The 24,282-nt window shown below is 50.6% G+C and overlaps 1 protein-coding gene across 6 annotated transcripts in view; it reads left to right on the forward strand.

Moving 5' to 3' along the window:
- Nucleotides 1–2,876: 2,876 nt before the first annotated feature.
- The window catches only part of RYR1 (ryanodine receptor 1), a 113,294-nt gene continuing 91,888 nt past the window's right edge, over nucleotides 2,877–24,282 (forward strand). For 3 of the 6 annotated variants that reach the window (XM_053914587.1, XM_053914590.1, XM_053914591.1), the window contains exons 1-19: nucleotides 2,877–3,020; nucleotides 8,692–8,811; nucleotides 9,776–9,880; nucleotides 10,835–10,909; nucleotides 11,003–11,081; nucleotides 11,360–11,472; nucleotides 11,798–11,891; nucleotides 12,968–13,061; nucleotides 13,209–13,283; nucleotides 13,775–13,931; nucleotides 14,087–14,251; nucleotides 16,099–16,220; nucleotides 16,686–16,881; nucleotides 20,154–20,289; nucleotides 20,372–20,467; nucleotides 20,552–20,670; nucleotides 21,600–21,733; nucleotides 22,201–22,442; nucleotides 22,966–23,158. In XM_053914587.1, coding sequence (XP_053770562.1) covers nucleotides 2,973–3,020; nucleotides 8,692–8,811; nucleotides 9,776–9,880; nucleotides 10,835–10,909; nucleotides 11,003–11,081; nucleotides 11,360–11,472; nucleotides 11,798–11,891; nucleotides 12,968–13,061; nucleotides 13,209–13,283; nucleotides 13,775–13,931; nucleotides 14,087–14,251; nucleotides 16,099–16,220; nucleotides 16,686–16,881; nucleotides 20,154–20,289; nucleotides 20,372–20,467; nucleotides 20,552–20,670; nucleotides 21,600–21,733; nucleotides 22,201–22,442; nucleotides 22,966–23,158 — 2,363 coding nt within the window. In that variant the 5' untranslated portion in view covers nucleotides 2,877–2,972. Of the gene's footprint in view, nucleotides 3,021–8,691; nucleotides 8,812–9,775; nucleotides 9,881–10,834; nucleotides 10,910–11,002; nucleotides 11,082–11,359; nucleotides 11,473–11,797; nucleotides 11,892–12,967; nucleotides 13,068–13,208; nucleotides 13,284–13,774; nucleotides 13,932–14,086; nucleotides 14,252–16,098; nucleotides 16,221–16,685; nucleotides 16,882–20,153; nucleotides 20,290–20,371; nucleotides 20,468–20,551; nucleotides 20,671–21,599; nucleotides 21,734–22,200; nucleotides 22,443–22,965; nucleotides 23,159–24,282 lie in introns of all 6 variants that reach the window. The other 3 variants (XM_045185417.2, XM_053914589.1, XM_053914588.1) reach the window with 1 other exon arrangement.

The raw sequence follows: 24,282 nt of genomic DNA on the forward strand, positions 1-24,282 counted from the left end.
TTTTTTTTCTTTTATTGATTCCAGAGAAAGGGGACAGGAGGAGAAAGGGAGAGAGAGAAACATCCATCAGTTGCCTCTTGCACATGGCCAAAGGGGGACTGAATCCAAAACCCAGGCATGTGCCCTGACGGGAAATCAAACCCGTGACCTTTCAATTGGTTTGGGATGACGCCCAACTAACTGAGCCACACAGGCCAGGGCATGGGTCTTTTTTTCTTTTTTAATTGATTTTAGAGAGGGGGCAGAGAGAGAGAGAGATTGATTTGTTGTTCCACTTATTTAATGCATTCATTGGTTCTTTTTTTTAATTGATTGATTTTAGAGAGAAAGAAACATCACCTTGTTGTCCCTCCCATCCTCGCATTCATTGGTGGTTCCTCGTATGTGCCCTGACCAGGGATCAACCCCCCAACATCAGTATACTGAGGTGCTCAGCCAGAGCTATCATGGGTAGGTCTTAAAACACATAATGATGACTGAAAAAAAGGAAACATTATTAATATCTTATGATGTAAAGCACAATGACAGAATAATTTTATATTATATATAAAATTCTAAGGAAAAATCTAATATTTAATGTACATATGTGTTGTAGAATGTAACAATAACTGTATTATACTATGTAATTGCATTTGCCTAAATATATAACTATATAATTAGGCATTATATTATTCAACAATATGGTACAAACTTATATGCTATATACAGGGTCAGGCAGAAGTAACGCCATTGATAGGGCTGGTACAGTACGTGAATACACAGAAATTTGAACATTTCACTTAAAATGTCAAATGGTGTGCTTGAGTGTGATAGTTATGTTGCAGAATTATATGCTTATTATTTTGTAATAAAAGATTTTTATGTAATAAAAAAGGGGCATTATTTGTGCTGGACCCTGTATTACAATATTATATACTATATGTTACAATTATATCAATATATCAGTGTTTAACTATGTAACCCTAGCAACCTATTATACATTAACATTTTATATACAATTTTATTGACCTGCAAGATATTGTTTTGCATAACAATAGATACCATTATGTGTTAGTAATAATTTTAATAGATCCCTGAATCGATCAGTTACCATATAGTAGGCTCTAGTTGGTCTCCTCATGGAATCTTCCTCACGACCCCATTAGGTGAGGACTGTTCCAAAGCAGCCCAGGTGACAGACAAGGAAACTGAGGCCCAGAGGCACGAAGTTGCTTGTCTGACAGGAGGCCCAGGTACGTGTGGCTTTCTGTGTCGGGCCTCCAGGCCCCACAGCGGCCTGTTTTAGGGAGTTGTAGAGTCCCTCCACCCAAGCTCCCAGGAAGAAGCTGGTTACCCCTCTCAGAACTCTCCTATTTACAAACGCCAGGGTGCTCATCTGCGTGAAGTGGTGGCCCAGCTAGTGACCTTCAGTGGCTCAGGTGGCCCCTGAGGGGAGGGAAGGTTAGAACTCTGGGGGCAGAGCCTGGCCCTGGGAAAATGGATTTTTGCTATAATTAGAAGACTTTATGCAAATGTAGAGACAGGTTAAGAATCCTGCTCTGGGCTTAAATCCTGAGCTCCCCCTCTGTGTGACCTGGGACAAGTCACTCCACCCTTCTGTGCTCAGCTCTCCTTGCCTGTCACATGGTCCCTGTAAGAGCACTGACCTCACAACATGCCTGTGAAAGCTGCATCATTGGTTCCGGTTGTGACCTTAAAACTATACATGGTAAAGACCACACACTTGCATAGTCTCCTCTACACCTTGTGAGTAATAGCAGGGCTGTTGTGAAAACTACCTGAGATGCAGCAAAGAGTTATTAGCTCAGGCCTGCAATGCAGCAGGCACACAAAAGCCCTCTGCCATGGCTATTATTCCCACCTCAACAGTTTTAATAATAATAGTAGCAACACTTACATAACATTTACTGTGCATTGGTTTCGTTTTAAGTGCTGTAAATAAATGATCTCATTTAATCCTTGCAGCAGCAGCCCTGTGAGGTAGGTACTATTAATATCCTTTTCACCAGTTGGGGAATCTGAGGCATGGGGAGACAAAGTGACTTATCCAAGGGCACATGGGGAGTGTCAAGCGTGGGGCTCAAATCCAGACTGTCTGGCTCAGAGTCCTTGCTTTTAATCACTGTATGCTGCTTATTTGTTTATTTATTTATTTTTTATAGAGAGGGGAAGGGAGGGAGAAAGAGAGAGAGAAACATCAATGTGTGGTTGCCTCTCACACACCCTTTTCTGGGGACCTGGCCCGCAACCCAGGCATGTGCCCTGACTGGGAATTGAACCGGCAACCTTTTGGTTCACAGGCGGGCACACAATCCACTGAGCCACACCAGCCAGGGCTGTCAGCTGCTTTTTAAACTCCAGAGACCTAGTGCACATCCTGGCTCCGTTGTATGACATCAAGCAGGGGCTCCCCATTCAGACTCAGTTTGCTTCTGTGAAATGGGAGAATGATGGCCCCTTCCTTACCTAGAATGTGGAGAGAGGGCGGCTACCTTCCAGGGGTGTCCAACCTTTTGGCATCTCTGGGACACAATGGAAGAATAAGAGTTGTCTTGGATCACACATTAAACACACAAACAAAAAAACTGATGAGCAAAAAAAAAAATTTTAATATAAATTTACGATTTTGTGCTGGGCCACATTCATAGCCATCCTGGGCCAAATGCGCTGCGGGTAGGACACCCCCACACTGCCTTTGCGCCCCTCCCCAACCAACTGTTTCCTCTGGCTAAGGCTTGGGGTTTGTGGGTGGGACTCCAGCAAAGGGGCGTGGCCCGAGTCGCTCTGGCCCAATGGGAACCCAGGGGTGGGGATCTCCTCGCAGCTCTGTCCAGCACGCGGGTCCTCCTCGCAGTTCCATCTGCCTTGCGGGTACCTCTGGCAACCCCAGAGGTCTCGGACCCCAGCCCATCCCCAGCCCGCCCCCTCAAGCCTGAGTCCCTCTCCTGCTATTCCCCTCAGGCCTGGATATCATGGGAGACGGAGGAGAGGGCGAGGATGAGGTTCAGTTCCTGCGGACGGTGCGTACTCTGTGTTAGGGGTCTTTGGGGCTACCTTTCGGGCTCTTATGAGTTCTCTCTGTCTCCGGATGTTTCTGTCCTGATTGCTGGTGGTCTCTGAGACTCAAGGTTTCTTCCTTTGTCCCTCTGGGTGACTGTCACTCTGTCATTCTCAGTTTTTGTCTCTCTTCATCTCCCCACCCCCACCTTTTTTCACCACAGAGAATTTGTAGATTTTGGAACTTTTCTGATATTAGCAGTTTGTCTGGGAGAAGGGGGGCTGCAGAGGGAGCACCCCCTCCACCACCCGGGAAGCAGGCACTTGGGGAAGGTGGTTCTAATTCCTGAGCCTAATTTAGCCATCCCTCCTCCCCCCTAGCCTAGCCCTAATTCTCTTCTTGCTCCAGACTCTGACCTATATAAATTCTTGGGAAGGGGGCTGGGGTGGGCTGGAAGACCCAAGTCCTTTGAACTCCTGACCCTTAAGGGTCTCGGGGTCCCTCAGGTTCTGGGTCTTCTTCCTTTCCCACCTTGGTTTTGGGGAGGAAGGTCAAATATGGCTGTTAATAGTCTCTGAGAGGAGCCTTTACCTATAGGTCTCTTTGTGTCGTCCCTGTGCCTCTGTCTCCCGGTCTCTGTCTTTGTCTTTGTTTTTTGGCCTCAAGCCCTCTGCCTTTGGCTCTGCTTCTCTAGCTCTGTCCCCATATCTCTCTGATCCCTGGCTGGGGGCAGGGATGGGAATTGGAACAACAGGTGTCTCTCCCAGAATAGTCAGTTCTTCTGGGGCCTGGGCAGGGGACAGGAAGAGGTTGGGGGGAGGAGATGCCCATCTCAGAATCCTTCTCACTTTTCCCTCCCAGAGGCTCAGCTGTATGTGGGGTGTGAGTATTAGAAGGAGATGTTCTCTCTTTTGAGCCAGGTCTGCTGACCCTGCACTAGCCCCTCCCCATCCCCTCTGGGCCCTGGGAAATGCTGACATAGCTTTCTGGCCCCAGAATAGGACCCTGGTTATATGGTCTGGTTTCCTGGGAGGGAGGAACAAACAGCTGGGGCTGGTAGTGAAGGATAGGGACAGCTGAACTTTCAGCCACGGGAGGAGGCCTGGCTTTACCCTGGTCTCTTGCTGCGACTCCAACCTGTTAGCAGACACCAAGGGTTGGGCCCTCCTTTCCACTCGGGCCCTAATAAGACTGTGGCTATGGCCATCAGCCCCTGAGCCACTCTGTGTCAGGCCCCGTGCCCAGGGCCGCGGCCTTCTGAGACATCTAATTATATCTTCACTGCCCTATCTTCTGAGGTAGCGCCCTATCTTTATCTCTCTGAGAGGTTTGAAGGAAACCTGAGTGGAATCACTTGCCCAAGGTCAAGGCCAGGAAGTGTCATCTCTAGATGCCCTGGGGGCCCAGCCCTCCTGCTTTCACAAGAGGAAAACTAGGCTTAGATTTGCCAAGGTAGGCATTGTTGGGTTCTAGAAGCCTGGCCCTGGCATCTCTTGGCCACAGACTGGGTGTGTTTACTTGAACTTTACTGAGGTTGTGTGGTGGTTTTTGTTTGTTTATTTTGGTTTTTTAAAGAGGGTATTAAACAGTTTATTGATCACACATGATAATGGATGATACACAAGCTTCATCCCATCTGTAATTTTATCTGGTATCATAATTCAATTTAAATATATTGCATAGGATGTGCCAACAATCATTAATAACCAAATAAACTCCCTGCCTCTGCTTGGGTGACCCTTGTAATGGTGCACTCCAGGCCACAGCACAGTAACTGTCTGTCCACCTCCACCAAGACTTCTGAGGACAATGGCTTCTGTGCCCAAGCAGGTTGTAAATACATTTCAAATGCGTAGTGATTTTCTCTATTTTTTTTAGTCCTCTAGTAAGAAGTATATTTTTATATTGTAACCTGGTGCATGCACCTACGCACATGCATTATTATTATTTGTTATCTTCAGCCAAGGACATGCTTATTGATTTTAGAGAGAAACTTTGATAGTTTGCCTCATACGTGCCCTGACTTGGGGATAAACCCCAAACCCAGGCATGTTCCCTGACCAGGAATCAAACCAGCTATCTTTTGGTTTACAGGATGACGTTCCAACCAACTGAGCCACACCGGCCAGGGCCATACATATATTACTTAAAAACCAACTTTGTTGGGGTATGATTGACATGCAATAATTGCATGCATTTTAGGTGTTACAGTTCAGTGGGTTTGACAAACTGTCCACAGTTATGTGACCACCATCATAATTAAGGCAGAATGTTTCCTTTAGCCCAGGAGGTCCCTTCTTGCCCTTTGCAGTCATCATTCTGTCCATCTGCCTTCTGTCACTGCAGGTTCCACTAGTCATTCTAGCGTTTCACATGTAATACATGCTCCTTGGCCTTGCTTCTTTTGCTCAGGGTAGTATTTTTGATATACATGTACGTGGCACGTATCAAAGTTTGTTTTGGTGCTGAGCAGTATCTCACTGTGTGAGTTTGGCACAGTTTGTTCTTCAGCTCACCCGCTGATGGACATCAGGCTGCCTCCAGTTCATGGCAGTATGGACAAGTCAGGTATACCGACACACACACGTGCACACATACACAGACACGTACACACCTAGTTTTAACTGAAACAAGTCTTATAGAATGTAAGTAGCCCTTAGAACATCATGGGCACGTTGGTATTTTCTGTTCTTGCTCTACTTATCTCCCCGCTTATTTCCCTTTTTAAGCATGGTGGCATGGGCCCCCAGATGCATTTCATATCCCCTTGATGGGTGGCAGTCTCTAGCCCTGCCCTAGCTGGGGTTTCTCAAAGCATGGCCCCTCTCAGAACCTCCTGAGGGCTAGTTAATTGTCCAGATTCCCTGCTCAGGCAGAGCCACTGAGTCAGGCTCTTGTAATTGGGGATGGGGGGAGGTGGGCAGGGACTGGGGCATCAGGGAAGTTGCATTTTAACCAGGCCACTCCCCTTCACACTGACGCAGGAGAAAGTTAGAGGATCATTGGTGTAGCAATTAAGTCCCCTGTCTCTGGTTCACGTCCTTGCTTTGTCATTTTCCAGCTTCCTAACTTTGGCCAAGTGATACTTCTTTTTCTCTCCGAACTTCAATTTCCTAATCTGAAAATTGGGGACGGTGCTCACTTTGGCAGCAAATATACTAAAATTAACAATGGGGACAAAAAATATGTACCATCAGGATTCAAGGGGTCTGTGCAGGTAGCTCTCTGAGCACATCTGTTCCCAATCTCCCTCGCTCCTCCCGACCCGCCATCCTACCTGCCTCGCTCTCCCTCAACACCCTCGGGCCCCTCCAGCCACAGGCTGCCCCTCCTTCCCCCAGACACATCCAGGACTGATTCCTTCTCATTATTTGGATAAGGTTTACGGTTTGGGATAAAGTGTTAGGCTCAGCTGAAATGTCACCTCCTTGGAGAGGCTGTCACTTCATCCCCTTACTGATGTCATCCCTACCCCAAAAGCCACTCTTTTGCATCACCCTGGGGAATTTTTTCCATTACACTTATGACTGACATTAAAATTATGAACCTATTCACATGTTTATTGTGTCTTCCCCACAGGATGTCAGCTCCGTGAGGACAGGGTTCTGTCTGTTTTATTCACTGCCTAATATGCAGCATGAGATGCTCAGTAGTTGTCTATCAAATGAACGTGAAGTCCCGAGCATTCGGCCTCGCTGACGGCAGTGCTTAATAAATGCAAGCTCTATGATTCCTATGGATTCACAAGTGCCAGTATGTCATAGTTGTGGGTTACAGGACAGAAAAGTCATGGGACCTCCTGCCAGCAGGTCCACCCTCCCTCCCTCCCCCCAGGATGGATAGACTGACTGAGGGCTGCCTGTGTGGGTCAAAGCCCAGGACTGAAACATGCTTGTGTGATATGCTGGAAGGGCCGAAGGCTGTGCGACCTCAGGCAGGGTGCCTAAGATCCTTGAATGTTTTCTCAGCTACCAGACAGAATAATCACTCACTGCCTTCCTCAGCAATTAAGAGCTGTGGTCTCCTTCATTTTTGACTGAGACCTCTGTCAGTAAAAACAATGGGCACTCCCCATCTACATTTATACTAGTTATAGAACTACTATAGTCATGTATTAAGAGGTGGTCTTGTGTTCTCAGAGTGTGGCATACAGAGCCAGCCATAGAGCTGAGATCAGATACCAGCTATGTCAAATGACAGCTGTGTGACTTCAGGCAAGTTAGTTTCCCTCTCTGGGCCTCTGTTTCCACTGGTTCACATAATAGGACTCACCTCAAGGGTTGTTGTGAGAATTCAATGAGTTAATACATGTTAAGTTCTTCAAATGGGACCCAGCACATGGAAATGATTCTGTTTTACTCAAAATTTTAATTTATAACCTTGAAATCATTTCAAACTTAGAGAAAAGTTGCAAGGTTGGTTCAAAGAACTCCCATGTGGCCTTCAGTCATTTTTCCCAAATGTGAAGATTTGGCACATTCTCTCTCTCTCCCTCTCCACACTTTGTTCCTGAAGTGTTTTAGAGTAAGTTGTGAACATGATGCACTTAAACCCTAAATACCTCAGTGTCTGTTTCCTAAGAAACAAGGGCAGTCTGACACAAATCGCAGTAGTTACCAAAATTAGGAAAATTACTCTTGTGGTGACAGCGTTCTCTAATTCACTGTCCTTATTCAGCTTCGACCAGTTGCTGCAACACAGTCCATTGTGGCATTTCCCCTCCGTCCAGGATCCAGTTTGGCTCTGGCATCGCATTCTGGTGTCATTAGAAACCACTCCTTAAATGATAGCTATTATTACTTTTTTAAAGATTGTATTTATTTATATACTTTTTAGAGTGGGAGGGACAGAGAAAGAGAGGGAGAGAAACATTAATGTGCAATCGGTTGCCTCTCGCACTCCCTCAACTGGAGACCTGGCCCATAACCTAGGCATGTGCCCTGACTGGGAATTGAACCGGTGACCCTTTGGTTCGCAGGACGGTGCTCAATCCACTGAACCACATCAGCCAGGGCATGATAGCTATTATTAAGGAAATACACAAAAGAGAGCCCTGGCTGGTGTGGCTCACTGGATTGAGTGCCAGCCTGTGAACCAAAGGGTTGCTGGTTCAATTCCCAGTCAGGGCACATGCCTGGGTTGCAGGCCAGGTCCCCAGTAGGGGGCATGCGAGAAGCAACCACACATTGATGTTCCTCTCCCTCTCTTTCCCTTCCCCTCTCTCTAAAAATAAATAGATAAAATCTTTTTTAAAATAAATAAAATATATTTTTAAAAGAAAATACACAAAAGAGAAATTAGAGAAGGCTCAGCATAAAAGCCATTGAGCTTCAGGTGCTCATGCTTTCCACCCTCTGATGCTTCACACTGAGGACTCCACCTGGGAAGCCTTTGGAGTCAGCTAGATGGCAGTTCAAATTGCAACTTCTCCTCTTATTAGCGGTGTGGCCTTGGACAAACCACGTCCCCTCTTTGAGCCTCATTTTCCCCATTTTACAATGGGCATGACACTGGCCTCTGTTCCGTAGGGATGTTAGAAGAATGTGGAGTGTTCAGCACAGGCACCTACTTGATAAATTGCAAGGGTGGGCATCTCTTTCATGGGGACAGCATAGGGTGAGTGGCCAAAGTATGCAGTATCTGTGAGACGTGGGTGGGTGCAGGGAGCCCTGACCACTCCGCCCCACCCCCAGGACGACGAGGTTGTCCTACAGTGCAGTGCCACCGTGCTGAAGGAGCAGCTTAAGCTCTGTCTGGCAGCCGAGGGCTTTGGCAACCGCCTCTGCTTCCTGGAGCCCACCAGCAATGCCCAGGTTAGCACAGGAGGGAGGGTGGGGGCCAGGGGAAGAAGGGGCCTGAAGGGGCACAGAATCTGGGGTCCAAAGAAGAGTGGTCTGGAAGTCTGAAGAGGGGGTGCTGATAGGAGAGAAAATGGGGCGACTGAGAGGCAAAGGGGGCTGGGGTGCTTTGGAAGCAGGTGTCTGAGAGGGCAGAGGGTCTTGGATCCAAGGTGACAGGGCCTAGAAGGTCGGGGAAGGATGCTAGCAGGGGGCTGAGTGGGAGGGGGCGAAGGCTGAGAGGTGGAGGGAGCCTGGGGTCTGAGGGTGAGGTAAACTCAGGGTCTGAGAGAGGAGATGACCTGAAGGGATAAGGGGCATAGTCTGGGAAAGGGCGGAGGGGAATGGTACTTGATGGGGGAAGGGTCTGGGGTCTGCAGGTGGCAGAAAGCCTTGGGTCCGAGGGAGAAGGTGCCTAGGAGTCTGAGGTGACAGGTGGGAGACTGAGGAGGGTGGTTAAGGTTGCCCTCCTGGGACTTGGAAGCAGTGTTCAGTGTCCCAGGTGGGAGGCAGGAACTGGGCTGCACTGGTCACCAGGAGGTGGGACTCCCTCTGGGATGGAGAGATCTGGGGTGGGGTTGGCAGGGGAAGCGGGGGAGCCTCCTAGGTGCAGTGTGTCTGTGGGTGGAGGCACGGGCTGAGGTGTCCTCTGAGATTAGGTGGGGTGTGGGATGCCTGAGCAGGAGGGTAGTGTGGAAGCTTCTGTGAGGTTTGGGTGGGGTTCTTGAGGTGCTTGAGAGGGGAGAATAGCAGAGGTGTTTTCTGTGGTTCTGGGGAGGAGGATTCAGGGTGCCTGAAGCGGGTTGCAGAGGGCAGGGCTTCTTGGGGGGTTGGGATTGAGTGTGGGTCTCCAAGGGATGTGAGAATTTAGACTAAAGGCAGGGGGTGTGCCAGGTTTTGGGCCCTCAGACCCTCCACTCACATCTCACCCTCCATCCAGAATGTGCCCCCCGATCTGGCCATCTGTTGCTTTGTCCTGGAGCAGTCCCTGTCCGTCCGAGCCCTGCAGGAGATGCTGGCCAACACAGTGGAGGCCGGCGTGGAGGTGAGGCTCCCAGCCCAGGCCTGCTGGGTGGCAGGGGTGGGTGGGGAGACCTGGGCATCATTTATCATCTGCTCTTCTTCCTCTCTCTGCCCCGCCCCCACAGGCCCTCAATTTGGATAAGTGGGTAGGTCTGTCCTTGGGTGTCACCTGTCCTTCTGACCCCAGGCCTGCCTCTTGGGCTCACATCCTGCACATGGGGCTGGGGTTTCCCACCCCAGTTGTCGGGGCTGTGGAGCCCAGAACAGGCCAGGAAAGAAGGAAGTGGAGAGGGCTTCTGAGCCCCTGTCCCCACCACCTACTCCTTCTTCTTTTCCATCCTTTCCCTGTTCTTGATCCCAGCTCTTCTCTGCATGGGACCTCTCCCCTCACCTCCCTTATCCCAAGTGTGAGTCCCCTCCAGTCTGCCATGTGATCACGTGGTCCCATCACATGGCTCCCTCAGAGCATGGGCATGTGAGAGCTGGGATGGGAGGCCTGGTACTGTCGAGCGAGCAGGTGTCACTCTTCAAGAGGGTGTATGTGGCAGCACACGGCAGGTCCCCATAAATGATGTTAAAATCTCTGACTACCAGTAGGACTGTCCCAGTACACACCAGCTGCAGCTAGGCCATAACGTGACAGGTTAGAGCAGGAGAGGCCGTGGTCCATGGAACATGAGATACTGGGGCTTCCCTGAGTGTCCTTGTGCCTAGGGGAGGGATCTGGCTTCCCTGAGTGACTTTGGAGCCTCGTGAGCAAGGTGAAGGAGTCAGGGAGGACAGAGTGGGCCTTGGGAATATAAAACACCCCACCCACAGGCTTCTCAGAAACTGAGGCAGAGACTCTGTCGAGGGTCTAAACTGAGGCTGCCTTGCATCCAGACCCGAGCATGGTATTTTATGGGGGTCAGATTCCCAGCTGGGATAGGCCCGGTGTATTGGGTGTTTGTTCTCACTCTGTGCCCACCCCTCACAGTCATCCCAGGGCGGGGGACACCGGACACTCCTGTATGGCCATGCCATCCTGCTCCGGCATGCACACAGCAGTATGGTGAGTGCATCGCTGAGAGGGCACAGGTTGGGGCAGGGAGCAGGGTGGGTAGTGCCTGCCAGGAAGAGGCTGACTGCCCCCCTATGACCCTAGTACCTGAGCTGCCTCACCACCTCCCGCTCCATGACTGACAAGCTGGCCTTTGACGTGGGACTGCAGGAGGATGCAACAGGTGCAGGAGCTGGAGGGCAGGGTGTGACAGGGAGGTCTGCAGAACCATGGGGGCCGGCATGGGGATGCTCTGGGGGTGCGAATGGACACATCTGGATGGGAATACTTGGGCAAGCACAGGGGAACTGTAGGCAGAGGGTCTGAGGGCAGGAATAGGGGACTGTGAAGCAGAGTTGGTAGCAGCAGTAGGAGTGGGCAGAAGGCATGGGAGGCTCAGGAAGAGAAGGCCTTGGGAACTGTATTCTGGGTAGCCATCATCCTGAGAGCCCTGCCCCGTAGGAGAGGCCTGCTGGTGGACGATGCACCCAGCCTCCAAGCAGAGGTCCGAAGGAGAAAAGGTCCGAGTTGGGGATGACCTCATCCTCGTTAGTGTCTCCTCTGAGCGCTACCTGGTGAGCAATCCACCTCTGTCATGGCTGCTACTGCCCCCAGGGCTGGAGGCAGAGGGGGTCCACCCCATTTCCTTATCACCAGTTAGCCTTGTCTCTAGCCCCAACGTCCTGACTCCCAATTTCCAGTTTCCTGAGCTTTGACATCCAATTTACTGGTTTCCGACATCCCATCTCCTGACTCCATTCTAGTTTGCTGACCTATGACCTCTAATTTTCTGTCTCCCATCTGCTGGTTTCCCGGCTTCCACCCCCGTTTTTGGCCTCTGCCTCTGGAACTATTTCCCCCACTGCCATTGTCTCTGACCCACCTCCTGGTTGTCTCCAGCACCTGTCAACAGCCAGCGGGGAGCTCCAGGTTGATGCCTCCTTCATGCAGACACTGTGGAACATGAACCCCATCTCCTCTGGCTGTGAAGAGGGTGAGGACCTTATAACTCCAGCCCCCAAACAGACTCTCAACATAGACTTCCCACATTGCCCCTCAGACCCTGAACTATGACCCTCACACTGAACTCTCCACCTGACCCCAAATCCAGAACTCAGTATCAGACTCCCAAACTCAGACCCCAATGTATTGGTCCCCAAAGCTCAATTGCCAAACTCAGGCTCGGGAGACCAGACCCTTAAACTCAAACCCAAGCTTACAACATCACATTTGGCGCTTAGACTTAAACTTAAGCCTCAGACACCAAGCACAGACAGCGACCTCAGCCCCCAAATCCAGACTTCCAAATTCAAACACTGATCCCCAAACTAAACCCCCTAATTCAGACTCCAAGCCTCAGCCAACCAACCTCAGACCTCTGCCTTTAACCTCGAATCTCCAAAATCATCTCTCAGATTCAGACCCCCAAGCGAAGTCCCCAAAGCATGGCCCCAAACCTCAGAGCCCTAAGCCAGACACAAGCTGAGACTCAAAGCACAAATCCCAAAACTCGGGCCTCAATCTCAGATCCAGGGAGCCTGTGGCAAACTTCCAATAGTAAAGCTCAGATCTCTTGAAACTCAGACCCCAAAGTCAGACTTCCAAACCATAAACATCAGACCCCAAATCTCAGCTGCCAGCCTCAGCCCTTCAAAATCACACTCAAAATGTAGACCCCAACTTCAGAGCCCACCACTGTACCTCTACATCCAAATCCCAAGTCAAGCCCTGGAACTCTGACCTCTGTATCAGGAAACACGAGACCCAAACCTCTAACTCCAACCTCGAATATCCAATTCAGACCCATGAACCCCCCAGCCTCAGCTCTGCACACTCAGACCCCCAGACTTAGATCCCCAACCTCAGACCTGAAATCTCATGCCCCACTTCAGGCCTCAGACTTAGCCTTACTCTCAGACTATGCTTCATACCCTGAAACCCAGATCCCTAGCTGCAGACCCACAATCCAGCCCCTAGCCTCCCACAGGGGGCCCCTGGACTGTGCTTTGGCTGCTGGGCTTGTCTGGCACTCCAGCACCATAGGGATCACTTGTCCTTGCTCTTCTCCAGGCTATGTGACCGGGGGCCATGTCCTCCGCCTCTTTCACGGACACATGGATGAGTGCCTCACCATTTCCCCTGCCGACAGCGATGACCAGCGCAGGTCTGGGTAGGGGACAAGAGGGTGTGGAGTCTCAGGGCAGGGGTGGGGGGAGCACAGAAGTTGGTTGGGGGACTGGGGACCTATGGGTGGATTAGGTGTCAGATTCTGAGACTAAACCCCTGACCTCACTCTCTCCTGTGTCCCCAGACTTGTACACTATGAGGGGGGAGCTGTGTGCACCCACGCCCGCTCCCTCTGGAGACTGGAGCCTCTGAGAATCAGGTGGGGGCTTTAGGGTTGAGCTTGGGGAGGGGCCAGGGATTGGGGGTCTGGGAGGGAAGAGAGGGTCTTGAAGAAAGAACCAAGGAAGAGAGTTGGGGGGTTTCAGGGAAAATCTGGGGAGCCCAAGAGAACCATGAGGCCCTCGGGGTCCTAGATTCCTGGAGGAAAAGGAGGTCTTGGGGAATGATGGGGGGTTCCTGAGGGAGAGATCAGGGGGTCCCGAGTGGAAATATGGGGAGTGGAAAGGGATAAAATGATGGGTCTGGGAAAACTGAGGCACTAGAGACACCTGGGGAGCCCAGAGGAATCTGTGGGGGCCTGAGAGAGGATTAAAGTTCCTGAACGAGGACTGAGGGTCCTAAGAAAGAGGTGAGGCAGGTTTGGGGCACCCTGGAAGAGGGCTTGTGGTTTGAGGAGGTTTGGACTAAAACCATGGTGTGCATAGGAGGACTGGGGGGACCCTCTGACTCCCTTGCCCTCACCCTCCACAGCTGGAGTGGGAGCCACCTGCGTTGGGGCCAGCCGCTTCGCATCCGCCATGTCACCACAGGACGGTACCTGGCGCTCACTGAGGACCAGGGTCTGGTGATGGTTGACGCCAGCAAGGCCCACACCAAGGCCACCTCCTTCTGCTTCCGCATCTCCAAGGTCAGTGGGGTCAGGGTGCCCTCTCTTACCTGGAGCCCCAAATCCCGCCTCAGCCCCAAGTCTGCTGTCTCTCATTAGGGTTCCCCCATTACCTGCATAGCAGAAAAGCTTCCTGCTTTTACTGCTATGAAAAGGCTCTGCTCCTGCCCCTGCAGGAGAAGCTGGATGTGGCCCCCAAGCGGGACGTGGAAGGCATGGGCCCCCCTGAGATCAAGTATGGGGAGTCGCTGTGCTTTGTGCAGCACGTGGCCTCAGGCCTGTGGATCACCTATGCTGCCCCAGACCCCAAGGCCCTGCGGCTTGGCGTGCTCAAGAAGAAGGTGGACACCTGGAAGGGGACTGTGCGGTGTGCGTGCTTGAGACTTCAGGAGTTTGAGGATGGGACCGAGAGAAATTCACAGGCTGAGAGAGAAACTGAGATTGAGAAAGACGGGAAACAAGAAAGAGGAATATATATTGTTAATATGTGTGAAAAGAAGAGAGGGAGAAATGCAGAAACAGGGAAAGTCAGAGACAAAAAATATGGAGAAAGAAAAATAGAGAAAGATGGAGACAGGGAGACAGAGATGGAAAAGACAGAGCGTGACAAGCAGACTAAGAATAACATTCAAGAACTTAATGAGCACCCAAGTTGTTTTGGATGTGTTTGTGGAAAAACAGGCCAGCTCTACAGACCTGTTCCCTACCGTCCTAGTGCTCAGAAATAAACTGCCTTTAATGAAGTACATAGTTTTAACTGATGAGTGGGAAGCTACTTTTGACAGAGGGAAGAACATGCGCAAAGGCCCTGAGGTTGGAATGAAGTTGGTTTATTGCAATAACAGAAAGAAAATCCAGTTTGGCTGGAGTAGAATGAGGGCAGGGCGAGTAGAAGGGTGAGATGAGCACAGAGAGGGGATGCCTTTACCTTGCATGAGATGGAGACACAGTGTTTTGAGCAGGCCAGGGAGGTGACCTGATTCACGAGGTTCCTTAGCTGCTTTCAGGAATAGACTGTAAGGGGGGAGAGGGGCAGTGCAGGGGCAGAGCTGGAGTATAAAGACAAGGGAGGAGATTGCTGGGAGGGTACAGGTGGTAGATGACAGAGGACAAAACCAGGGTGGGGACTGTGGAGTGGGGAAACACAGTGGATTCTGGTTCTATTTTGAGGATGGAGCCAACAGGATTTTCTGACAGATTGGATATCAGGGTAACAGAGATAGGGGGTGGGGATGATGCCATGAGTTTTACCCTGAGCAACTGAAAGGTTGGAAGTGCCATTAACCAAGTTGGGGATAGCCTGGTGTCAGCTCAGGCCCTGACTGGTATAGTTCAGTGGGTTGGGCACCATGCTGCAAACCAAAAGGTCACTGGTTTGATTCCCAGTCAGAGCACATGCCTGTGTTGTGGGCCAGGTACCTGCTTGGAAGCATGAGAGAGGCAACCAGTCGATGTTTCTCTCACACATCAATGTTTCTCTCCCTCTCTTTCCCTCTCTCTAAATAAATAAGTAAATAAAATGTTAGCTCAGGAGGACAGGGATCTAAAGTTTTACCCCCAAAGTCTATAACAGAGTGAATGAGTGGGAAGACTAGAGAGGCACCTGTTTGCAAAGAACGAAAAACAAAAGCAAAAACAAAATATCATCCTCTGCCTATGTAGCTGGAAACATAGGCAGAGGATGATATTTACAGGCACGGGACTAGATGGGGCCCTGGGGAGGTCAGCTCAGGGGAAAACCAGCACTGCGAAGGCCTTATTCACAGAGGGTGTCAGGCATTCAGTCTGAGACATGGTGAGTTTGGGGTGCTGTTACAGCATTCTGATGCGGGAATGTTACATCATTAGTAGATACAAAGTGGAGAGGGTCTGGCCTGGAGACAGACAAGGGGGGGGGTGGGGGGGAGAGAGGGAGAGGGGTAGGGAAAGAGAGGCAGGGAAAATGAGACAAAAGTGCAATAGAGAAGAGAGACAAAGGTGGACAGACAGAAACAAAGAGGGACAGAGACAGAGAAAGACAGAGATGAAGGGGAAAGACACGGAATGAAAGACAGAGCCGGGTGAAGAGGGATAGAAGGCAGCGGGGGGCTGGCAGAGAGATGTGGTGGAGATAGAATGCAGCTTTGAGGCTAGTGTCTGGGGCTAGTGGCATGGCCCCCTCCTGACTTCTCTGTCCCCCCACTGCCAGGCCATGCTGCACCAGGAAGGCCACATGGATGATGCACTGTCGCTGACCCGCTGCCAGCAGGAGGAGTCCCAGGCTGCCCGCATGATCTACAGCACTGCTGGCCTGTACACCCAGTTCATCAAGTGAGCAAACTGCCCACTCTGCTGGGGTGCCAGGCCACACCTTGACCCCCATGCTCCTGGCGTTCAGACACCTGAACTCATTAATCTCTACCTCTGACAGCCACAGCCCTACTAACATACACATGACCACTAACTTCTCAACTCTTGATCTTTATACTTGACCCCTAATCTGACCTGGCATCTTTGATCACTACCTTTCATACCCCTGACACCCAGACCCCTGACTCTGGACACTGCTTCCACTACCCCTGTGCCTACACAGGCATGAGTCCTAGTTCCAGCTCTGCCCTTGGCCATGTGTGACCTTAGGCCAATGCCCTTGGTGCTCTGTGTCTCAGTCTCCCCCTCTGTTAAATAAGTGTGTGTGTGTAGGAATCCTGTGGGAACAGGGGGTGGATCTTGCGAGCGCTTCACCGGCGGCCAGCCTGCTCCGGCCCCTGGCTGACAAGTGCGTGATTCCCACAGGAGCCTGGACAGCTTCAGCGGGAAGCCGCGGGGCTCCGGGCCGCCGGCTGGTACAGCGCTGCCCATCGAGGGCGTCATCCTGAGCCTGCAGGACCTCATTGGCTACTTCGAGCCGCCCTCTGAGGAGCTGCAGCATGAGGAGAAGCAGAGCAAGCTGCGCAGCCTGCGCAACCGCCAGAGCCTCTTCCAGGAGGAGGTGAGGCCGCGCGGGGCTGCAAGGGCGGCGAGGGGCGGGGAGGGGGGGGAGGGCAGAGGTGTCTAGGTCGCAGGAGGCGGGGGCTGAGGAGGGTGGAGAAGTAGATGCCCGCGAGCGGGCGGAGCCAGTGGAGTTGTTCCGGAAGGACACACGCCTTTGTCTACGAGAAGGGCCGGGGGCTGGGGCCTTGCGGGGGGGGGGGGGGGGGGGGGGGGGTGGAGCGGGACTGAATTGGTGGGCGGAGCCTCTGGCGAAGCCCTGCGGGGCTTGTGAGAGTGAGAGGGAACCAGAGCAGTGCGGGGGGTCCGCCTTGCTCTCTCATTTGGGAGCAGGGGCCGAGTCGTTGTTGAAGCTCAGTGCGGAAGACCAGAGAAGTCAGAGGATAAGCGCCAAGACGCTGCTGGGCTCAGGGGCGGTATCTGTGGGGGTGCGGCCTGAGGGGAGAGGACAGAACCAGAGTGGGGCGTGGTGGTGGGGCAGGGTCAGAGGAGGATCTTTGGGAGACTGGAGGGGCAGTGTAGGGAGGGACCTCAGCTGGGGTCCCGGGCTAGGAGTTGGTGTATTATGAGAGCACGAAGGGAAGAGATGTGGGGTCTAAGCGGGAAGGGCTGAGAAGAGTTGGAGGAGGGGGCTGGACAAGGATCGGCGGGTCTGATGTCTCCACAGGTGACGGGGCGGGGGTGGGGTGGTGGGTGGGGCGGGGCGTTGCATGGTCATTCAGAGGCTTCCACATTGGTCCCCTTTCTCTCCAGGGGCTCCCAGTCTGATGTGGGAGGAAGACCTAGAAAGGATACTAGTGACAATAACAAACCTTATTTATGGAGTGGAGATAGTATACGCAAAGTGCTTAGAACAGCACCAGGACATAGCACATGCTACATAAGTATTAGTGGTTATTATTACCTTGAATTTAGTCCTTACTATGTAATAAGAGCGCTATGTATATGACATCCTCTGATAACCCCATGGGGGATTGTAATTCCCATATTAGAGATGGGTCACTGAAGCTCAACAAATATGCTAGGGGATATGACTGTCAACAAAACAGACACAAATTCCTATCCTTATGGAGTTGACATGGTGGGGGATAGGTGATCAATGAAATAAGGACATTATGTGGCATAGATGATAACTGCTAAGGAGAAAAATAAAGCAGGGCAGCAGTAGGGAGTGTTGGAAGTGGTGCAATTTAAAATAGAATGATCAAGCAGGGCGAACTGAACGAAGGGAGAGGGCAATGTGCACACCTAGGGGAGGAATGAATAGAAGACAGAGGGAGCCCTGGCTGGTGTGGTTCAGTGGATTTAGTGCTGGCCTGTGAACCAGAAAATCGATGGTTTGATTCCCAGTCAGGGCACATGCCTGGCTGCAAGCCATGTCCCCAGTAGGGTGCATGCAAGAGGCAACCACACATTGATGTTTCTCTCCCTTTCTTTCTCCCTCCCTTCCTCTCTCTGAAAATAAATAAATAAAATCTTTTTAAGAAAGAGAGAGAAGACAGAGGGGAACGCAAGTGCCCAGCCAGGCCACAAGGAGGAGGAGAGGGCAGTTGGAGCAGAGCAAGAGTGGGTGGAGATGGGGGAGGAGAGGTGACAAGGGCCTGGCCATGGTGAAGGCTTTGGCTTTGGGAGCCATAGGATGGTCAGTTCTTCTAAAGTCACAAGTAGTTAGTGCCAGAGCCAGTCTATGTGATTCCAATCTGGTTATGCTCTGAACCACAATGCACTGCCTTTCTTCCTAGTGCTGTGGGCCCCAGGATATAGATACGGTTGTCGTAGCAGCACAGTCCAAAGGTCCACCACCACTAGAATGGATCCACAAATGTGTCGTGTTAATAAATGGATATGAATACATTCAGCAATGAAAAGGAACAATCTATAGCCAGGTGCAACAATATTTTTGAATCTTAAACTGTAAGATTGAGCAAAAACATCCCTGTACAAAAGTATACTTGCTGTATACCTCAAGTTCAAATACAGGCAAAAGTCAATTAGAAAATTGAAGAAAGGATTTTCATAAAAGTCAGGATGACAGTTTATCCCTAACAGAGAGGGCTGTGTAAGCAGAAAGGGCACCCAGGCGACTACTGGGCAGCTGGCACTGTTGTCTTTCTTGACCTGGCTCATGGTGCCATAGGTGGTTTTTTTCCCCCCACATAGGTATTCTTGATATTAGTTTGGTAAATCATATAATTTGATCTTTATTATTCACAGATTCTATATTTGTAATTTGCCTACTCACTGAAATTTATTTGTGTAACGCCCAAATCAATACCGGGCACATTTGTGGCCGTGTGCAGAGTGGCAGAAACGTGGAGTCACCTGACACACTTGGCCCACGTGGCCAGCGTGAGGCTGAACAAGGTGACTCTGCTTTCTTTTTTCAGCTCTTCTATTGTAAATAAGTGTCCTTTCTGTTGCTCATTTGGTGCGACACTTTTTGCATTTTTGTGCTTTTTGTTGATTTTAAAATGGCCCCCTAAATGTAGCGTTGAAGTGCTGTCTAGTGTTTCTAAGCACAAGAAATCTGGGAGGTGCCTTACTGAGCAAATGTGTGTATTAGATAAGCTTCATTCAGGTATGAGTTATAGTGTTGTTGGCTGTGGATTTCATGTTAATGAATCAACAATATATATTGAATCAGTGTCTTTAAACAGAAATGCACGTGAAACAAGAGTTGGTATTGACCGATTGATGACATTGTTGTCACCAGACACTTAGAGGAGCCACCTGTATTTCCCCTAAGAGTCACAGTTCAGGATTCGCTAACTCAGTGTTCACGAGGCCTTTACAGAACCTAAATATGAGTAACAATGGGCTGTATATAGTTTATGCGCATTTCTGCATGTGTGTTATAATTCACAATAAAAGAGACAAAAGATTAAAATGTAGAAAAAAAGGAGAAACCAAAAAATTCTCTCTGATGGGTGGTGCGGAGACTGAACTGGACCAACTGGGACCAGGAGTCGGGTGCTTGGAAGTGAAAAGGATGGAAAGAAAACTGTGGGGAAGGGAAGTACAAATTCTGTCCTGATGTTAATAAGGCTGTATTAGGTCGGGGACAGGGGCACAAAGGAGAGGCTTGATCTGTGGAGCTAAGAAGAAGAGAAGGGTGATGGGAGTGAAGTGGGACATGGAGCTCATGGTGCTGGTTTAGATCTGGAAACTCTCAGTCACTAGTTGTCGAAGGAATGTAAATTAGTAAATCCAAGAAAGGCAGGGAAGGGAGGGCCTGGAACTCCTGTGGTCACCCCCTTGTTTTCCCCATCTCAGGGTATGCTCTCCTTGGTCCTGAATTGCATTGACCGCCTAAATGTCTACACCACCGCTGCTCACTTCGCTGAATTTGCCGGGGAGGAGGCAGCCGAGTCTTGGAAAGAGATAGTCAACCTGCTCTATGAACTCCTGGGTAAAGAAGCTTAGTTCTGACTTGCCTCAGAGCTTCCCAGGTCCCCAGTACTATTGGGTCTAACTCATCTCTCTACCCTCAGCTTCTCTGATCCGTGGCAATCGTACCAACTGTGCCCTCTTCTCCACCAACTTGGATTGGTTGGTCAGCAAGCTGGATCGTCTGGAAGCCTCATCTGGTAGGAGAGCCCACAGGAAGGGGCAGGAGCTTGGGGGAGGGGAGGGCCACAGCCACCTCACCTCTCACTCTGCTAATTGTGCAGGAATCCTGGAGGTGCTGTACTGTGTCCTGATCGAGAGTCCGGAGGTCCTGAACATTATCCAAGAGAACCACATCAAGTCCATCATCTCCCTCCTAGACAAGCATGGGAGGAACCACAAGGTCAGCCCCTCGCCCCTAACTTCTCATCCCCTTAACTCTGAAACCTGACCCCGCTGCCCCAGAACTCTCCACTCCCCTCACTCACCTCCCCCTCTTATCTCTTACCTGGACTCCTCTTCCACCTTAACACAAGGTCTCTAACTCATGGTTCTTAAATAAAGTCTGGGCCATAGATGTGCTTCAGTAGATCTCAGAAATATTTTCTTTTAACTTCCCATAATTTTCCAATTTTATAATCTTTGGTGGGATGCATATATACTCTCCACTTCGTCACAGGTCCAACCAGTTCCCGCTGCATTATTCTAACCACTTCACAGATTCACATTATCCACCTGGCTCCTGAAGATACTAGTTTGCAGTTCCTGCTGATCTCAAATCTCATCCTGACCCCCGTGCTCTCTCACTGACCTGATCCTTTCACTCTTCCCCTGACCTCTTACTTCAGTCTCTCATTTCTTTTATTTTTAAGATTTCATTTATTTACTTTTTTAGAGAGAGGGGAAGGGAGGGAGAAAGAGAGGGAGAGAAACATCAATGTGCAAGTGATACATTGATTGGTTACCTCTTGCACACCCCCAAATGGGGAACCTGGGCTACAACCCAGGCATGTGTCCTGACTGGGAATTGAACCTACAGCCTTTTGGTTTGCAGGCCGGCACTCAGTCCACTGAGCCACACCAGCCAGGGTAGTCTCTCATTTCTTACATTGCTGATGCTTTATCCCAACTCATGTTGCCCCTCATCTTTCTCTTTGACCTTTGATCATTCTTTATTATCCCTGACCTCCCACTTTCTCCACCTCCTCTCAGTCAAAATCCCTATCTCCTGTCCTGACACACCATTCTTTACTTCTGACTTCCCACCCATGGCTTCCCCAGTGAATCCCTACCTGGTGCTCTTGCATCCTGACCTCTGACCTTGACCTCCAGGTGCTGGACGTGCTGTGTTCCCTGTGTGTGTGTAATGGCGTGGCCGTGCGCTCCAACCAAGATCTCATTACCGAGAACCTGCTCCCTGGTCGTGAGCTTCTGCTGCAGACAAACCTCATCAACTATGTCACCAGGTCTGATCCCTACCCCCGGCCCTAGCCTGACCTCACCCTGACTCACGGACTCCACACCACGTAACCTTCCTCAATCTCCCACCCTGGACCTAACACCTGGTCCTCACAGACATCTGCTCTTGGCCTAGCTCACCTGGCTCCCCACTTTTGTCTTCTCTCTCTGCTCCATTTCCGCCTCTGTCTGTTCCTCTCTCTCACTCTCTATTTCTGTCTCTGTTTCTCCTCTATCTCTTTCCCCGGTCTCTCCCATCTCTCTCTTTTCTATCTCTCTTTGGTGTCTTTCTGTCTGTCTCTGCTTTTTCTCCCTGTGTCTCTGTTTCCTACCCTCTATCTTCATGCCTCTGCCTCTTTGTTCTTCCTATGTATACATCTCTTTCTGTCTTTCTCTCCTTCTCCCTCCTCCCCTGCAATAACCTCTCCTCTCCACCTCTCCCTCATCCATCTCTCTTGTCCCGTTTCTCCTGCAGCATCCGCCCCAACATCTTTGTGGGCCGAGCAGAGGGCTCCACACAGTACAGCAAATGGTACTTTGAGGTGATGGTGGACGAAGTGATTCCATTCCTGACAGCTCAGGCCACCCACCTGCGGGTGGGCTGGGCCCTCACTGAGGGCTACAGCCCCTACCCTGGGGGTGGCGAGGGCTGGGGCGGCAACGGGGTTGGTGACGACCTCTACTCCTACGGCTTTGATGGGCTGCATCTCTGGACAGGTATCTGAACCCTTCCAGGGGATGACTAACCCTGACCACTGATCCCAGAGTTTCCAAGTCTCTCACCTTAGGGTTCCTGGGATCCTGACCCCCCAAACAGGCCAACTTTTGATCCCTTACTCCTCATTTATCAAGACCCTAACCCTAGAGCTTCCAGAATCCTGTCCCTAACATGTTTCTTCATAGCCTCCAGAACTCTGACCCCAGAAGGTATATGATCTGTGCCCCTAGAGACCCCCCAAAACTGCCCAGATTATTATGACCTCTGATCTTTGACTTGTGCCTCCAAAGGATCCAGAATCCTAACTCCAGAAGGACTTTAATTTCTGACCCCACAGCTCTCAGGGGAGCCTTGACCTCTGGCCCTGTTCCAGAGCTACAGGACCCTCTGTGGGAACACTTGACCTTAGGTTTCCTGGACCCAAACCCCATAGAGTCCTCTCATATCTGCCCCTTGTCTCTGGAGATCATTGGTCCCATAGGACCTCTAACTTCTGACCCCTCCCTGGTGACCTTGGTGCAGGACATGTGGCACGGCCGGTGACTTCCCCAGGGCAGCACCTCCTGGCCGCGGAGGATGTGGTCAGCTGCTGCCTGGACCTCAGCGTTCCATCCATCTCTTTCCGCATCAATGGCTGCCCTGTGCAGGGCGTCTTTGAGGCTTTCAACCTCGATGGACTCTTCTTCCCTGTCGTCAGCTTCTCAGCTGGTGTCAAGTAAGGAATTACTCCTGCCCCCTTGCCAGTCCCCAGACCTGGGACTGTCCTGAGACAGCTTCCGCAAGCACTCCATAGCCTCCTGAGAGGCCAAGACCCAGCAGCGCCCCCTCAGCACTGACTGGTCAGACCCCTATGTGACCTCTACATGACCCCAGGCACTTTCAATGTCCTCCCAATGACCTCAGCTTCTCCCCAATGTTATGTGCTTCCAGTGGCCTCCAAGTGTCCTCAAAATTTCACACTGACCCCACTAAAAACTGCAGACTCTTCCACTGACCTCTTAAATTACCTCAGACTGTCTCAATGACTCTATGCTGTTCCAGTGACCTTCAAATGACTCCAGAATGTGACAGGGATCTTCTCATGACCCCCAAACTTCCCAATATCCCCTCATGATCTTGGATTCTCCTAATTACTCCATGCTTTTAAAAACTTTTCAGTGACTCCAGCATCTTTCAGTGATCTAATTGCTCTATAATCTTCCACTGACCCCTCCGTGACCCCAGACTCTTCAAAGACCTCCAAATAACTCAGTCTTGCCCTGGCTGGTGTGGCTCAGGGGACTGAGGGCCAGCCTGCAAACCAAAGGGTCACCAGTTTGATTTCCAGTCAGGGCACATGCCTGGGTTGCAGGCCATGTCCCCAGTAAGGGATGCATGAGAGGCAACCATACATTCATATTTCTCTCCCTCTGTCTCCTTCCCTTCCCCTCTCTCTAAAAATAAATAAATGAAAATCTTTAAAAACTAAAAATTAATAAATTTAATCCTTAAAAAATAATTCCGTCTTTCCCAAGTGACCCCCAAACCCTGTGAAGGACTTCCCAATCACTATTCAGTGGCACTTATGGTTATCTCATAGTTACACCAGACCCTCAGTGACTCCTAAATGACTTTCTTGGTCTCCCCAAAGCCTTCCAATATCCCCAAATGCTCTGTTGACCCAGCTCCTCCAAAGGACCTTCCTGTGACCTTACATTCACTCTCCAAAGACCCCACACTTTCCTTCTTTGACTTTCCAATGATTCCCATTGACCTCAGACATTCTTTTCGACCTTAGAATGTCCTTTCTGACTCCTAAATGACCTTCATTATTCTATGACTGCCCCCTTCCCAGTCCCC

This window comes from Desmodus rotundus, chromosome 12, assembly GCF_022682495.2.
Source record: "Desmodus rotundus isolate HL8 chromosome 12, HLdesRot8A.1, whole genome shotgun sequence".
Lineage (NCBI taxonomy): Eukaryota > Metazoa > Chordata > Mammalia > Chiroptera > Phyllostomidae > Desmodus > Desmodus rotundus.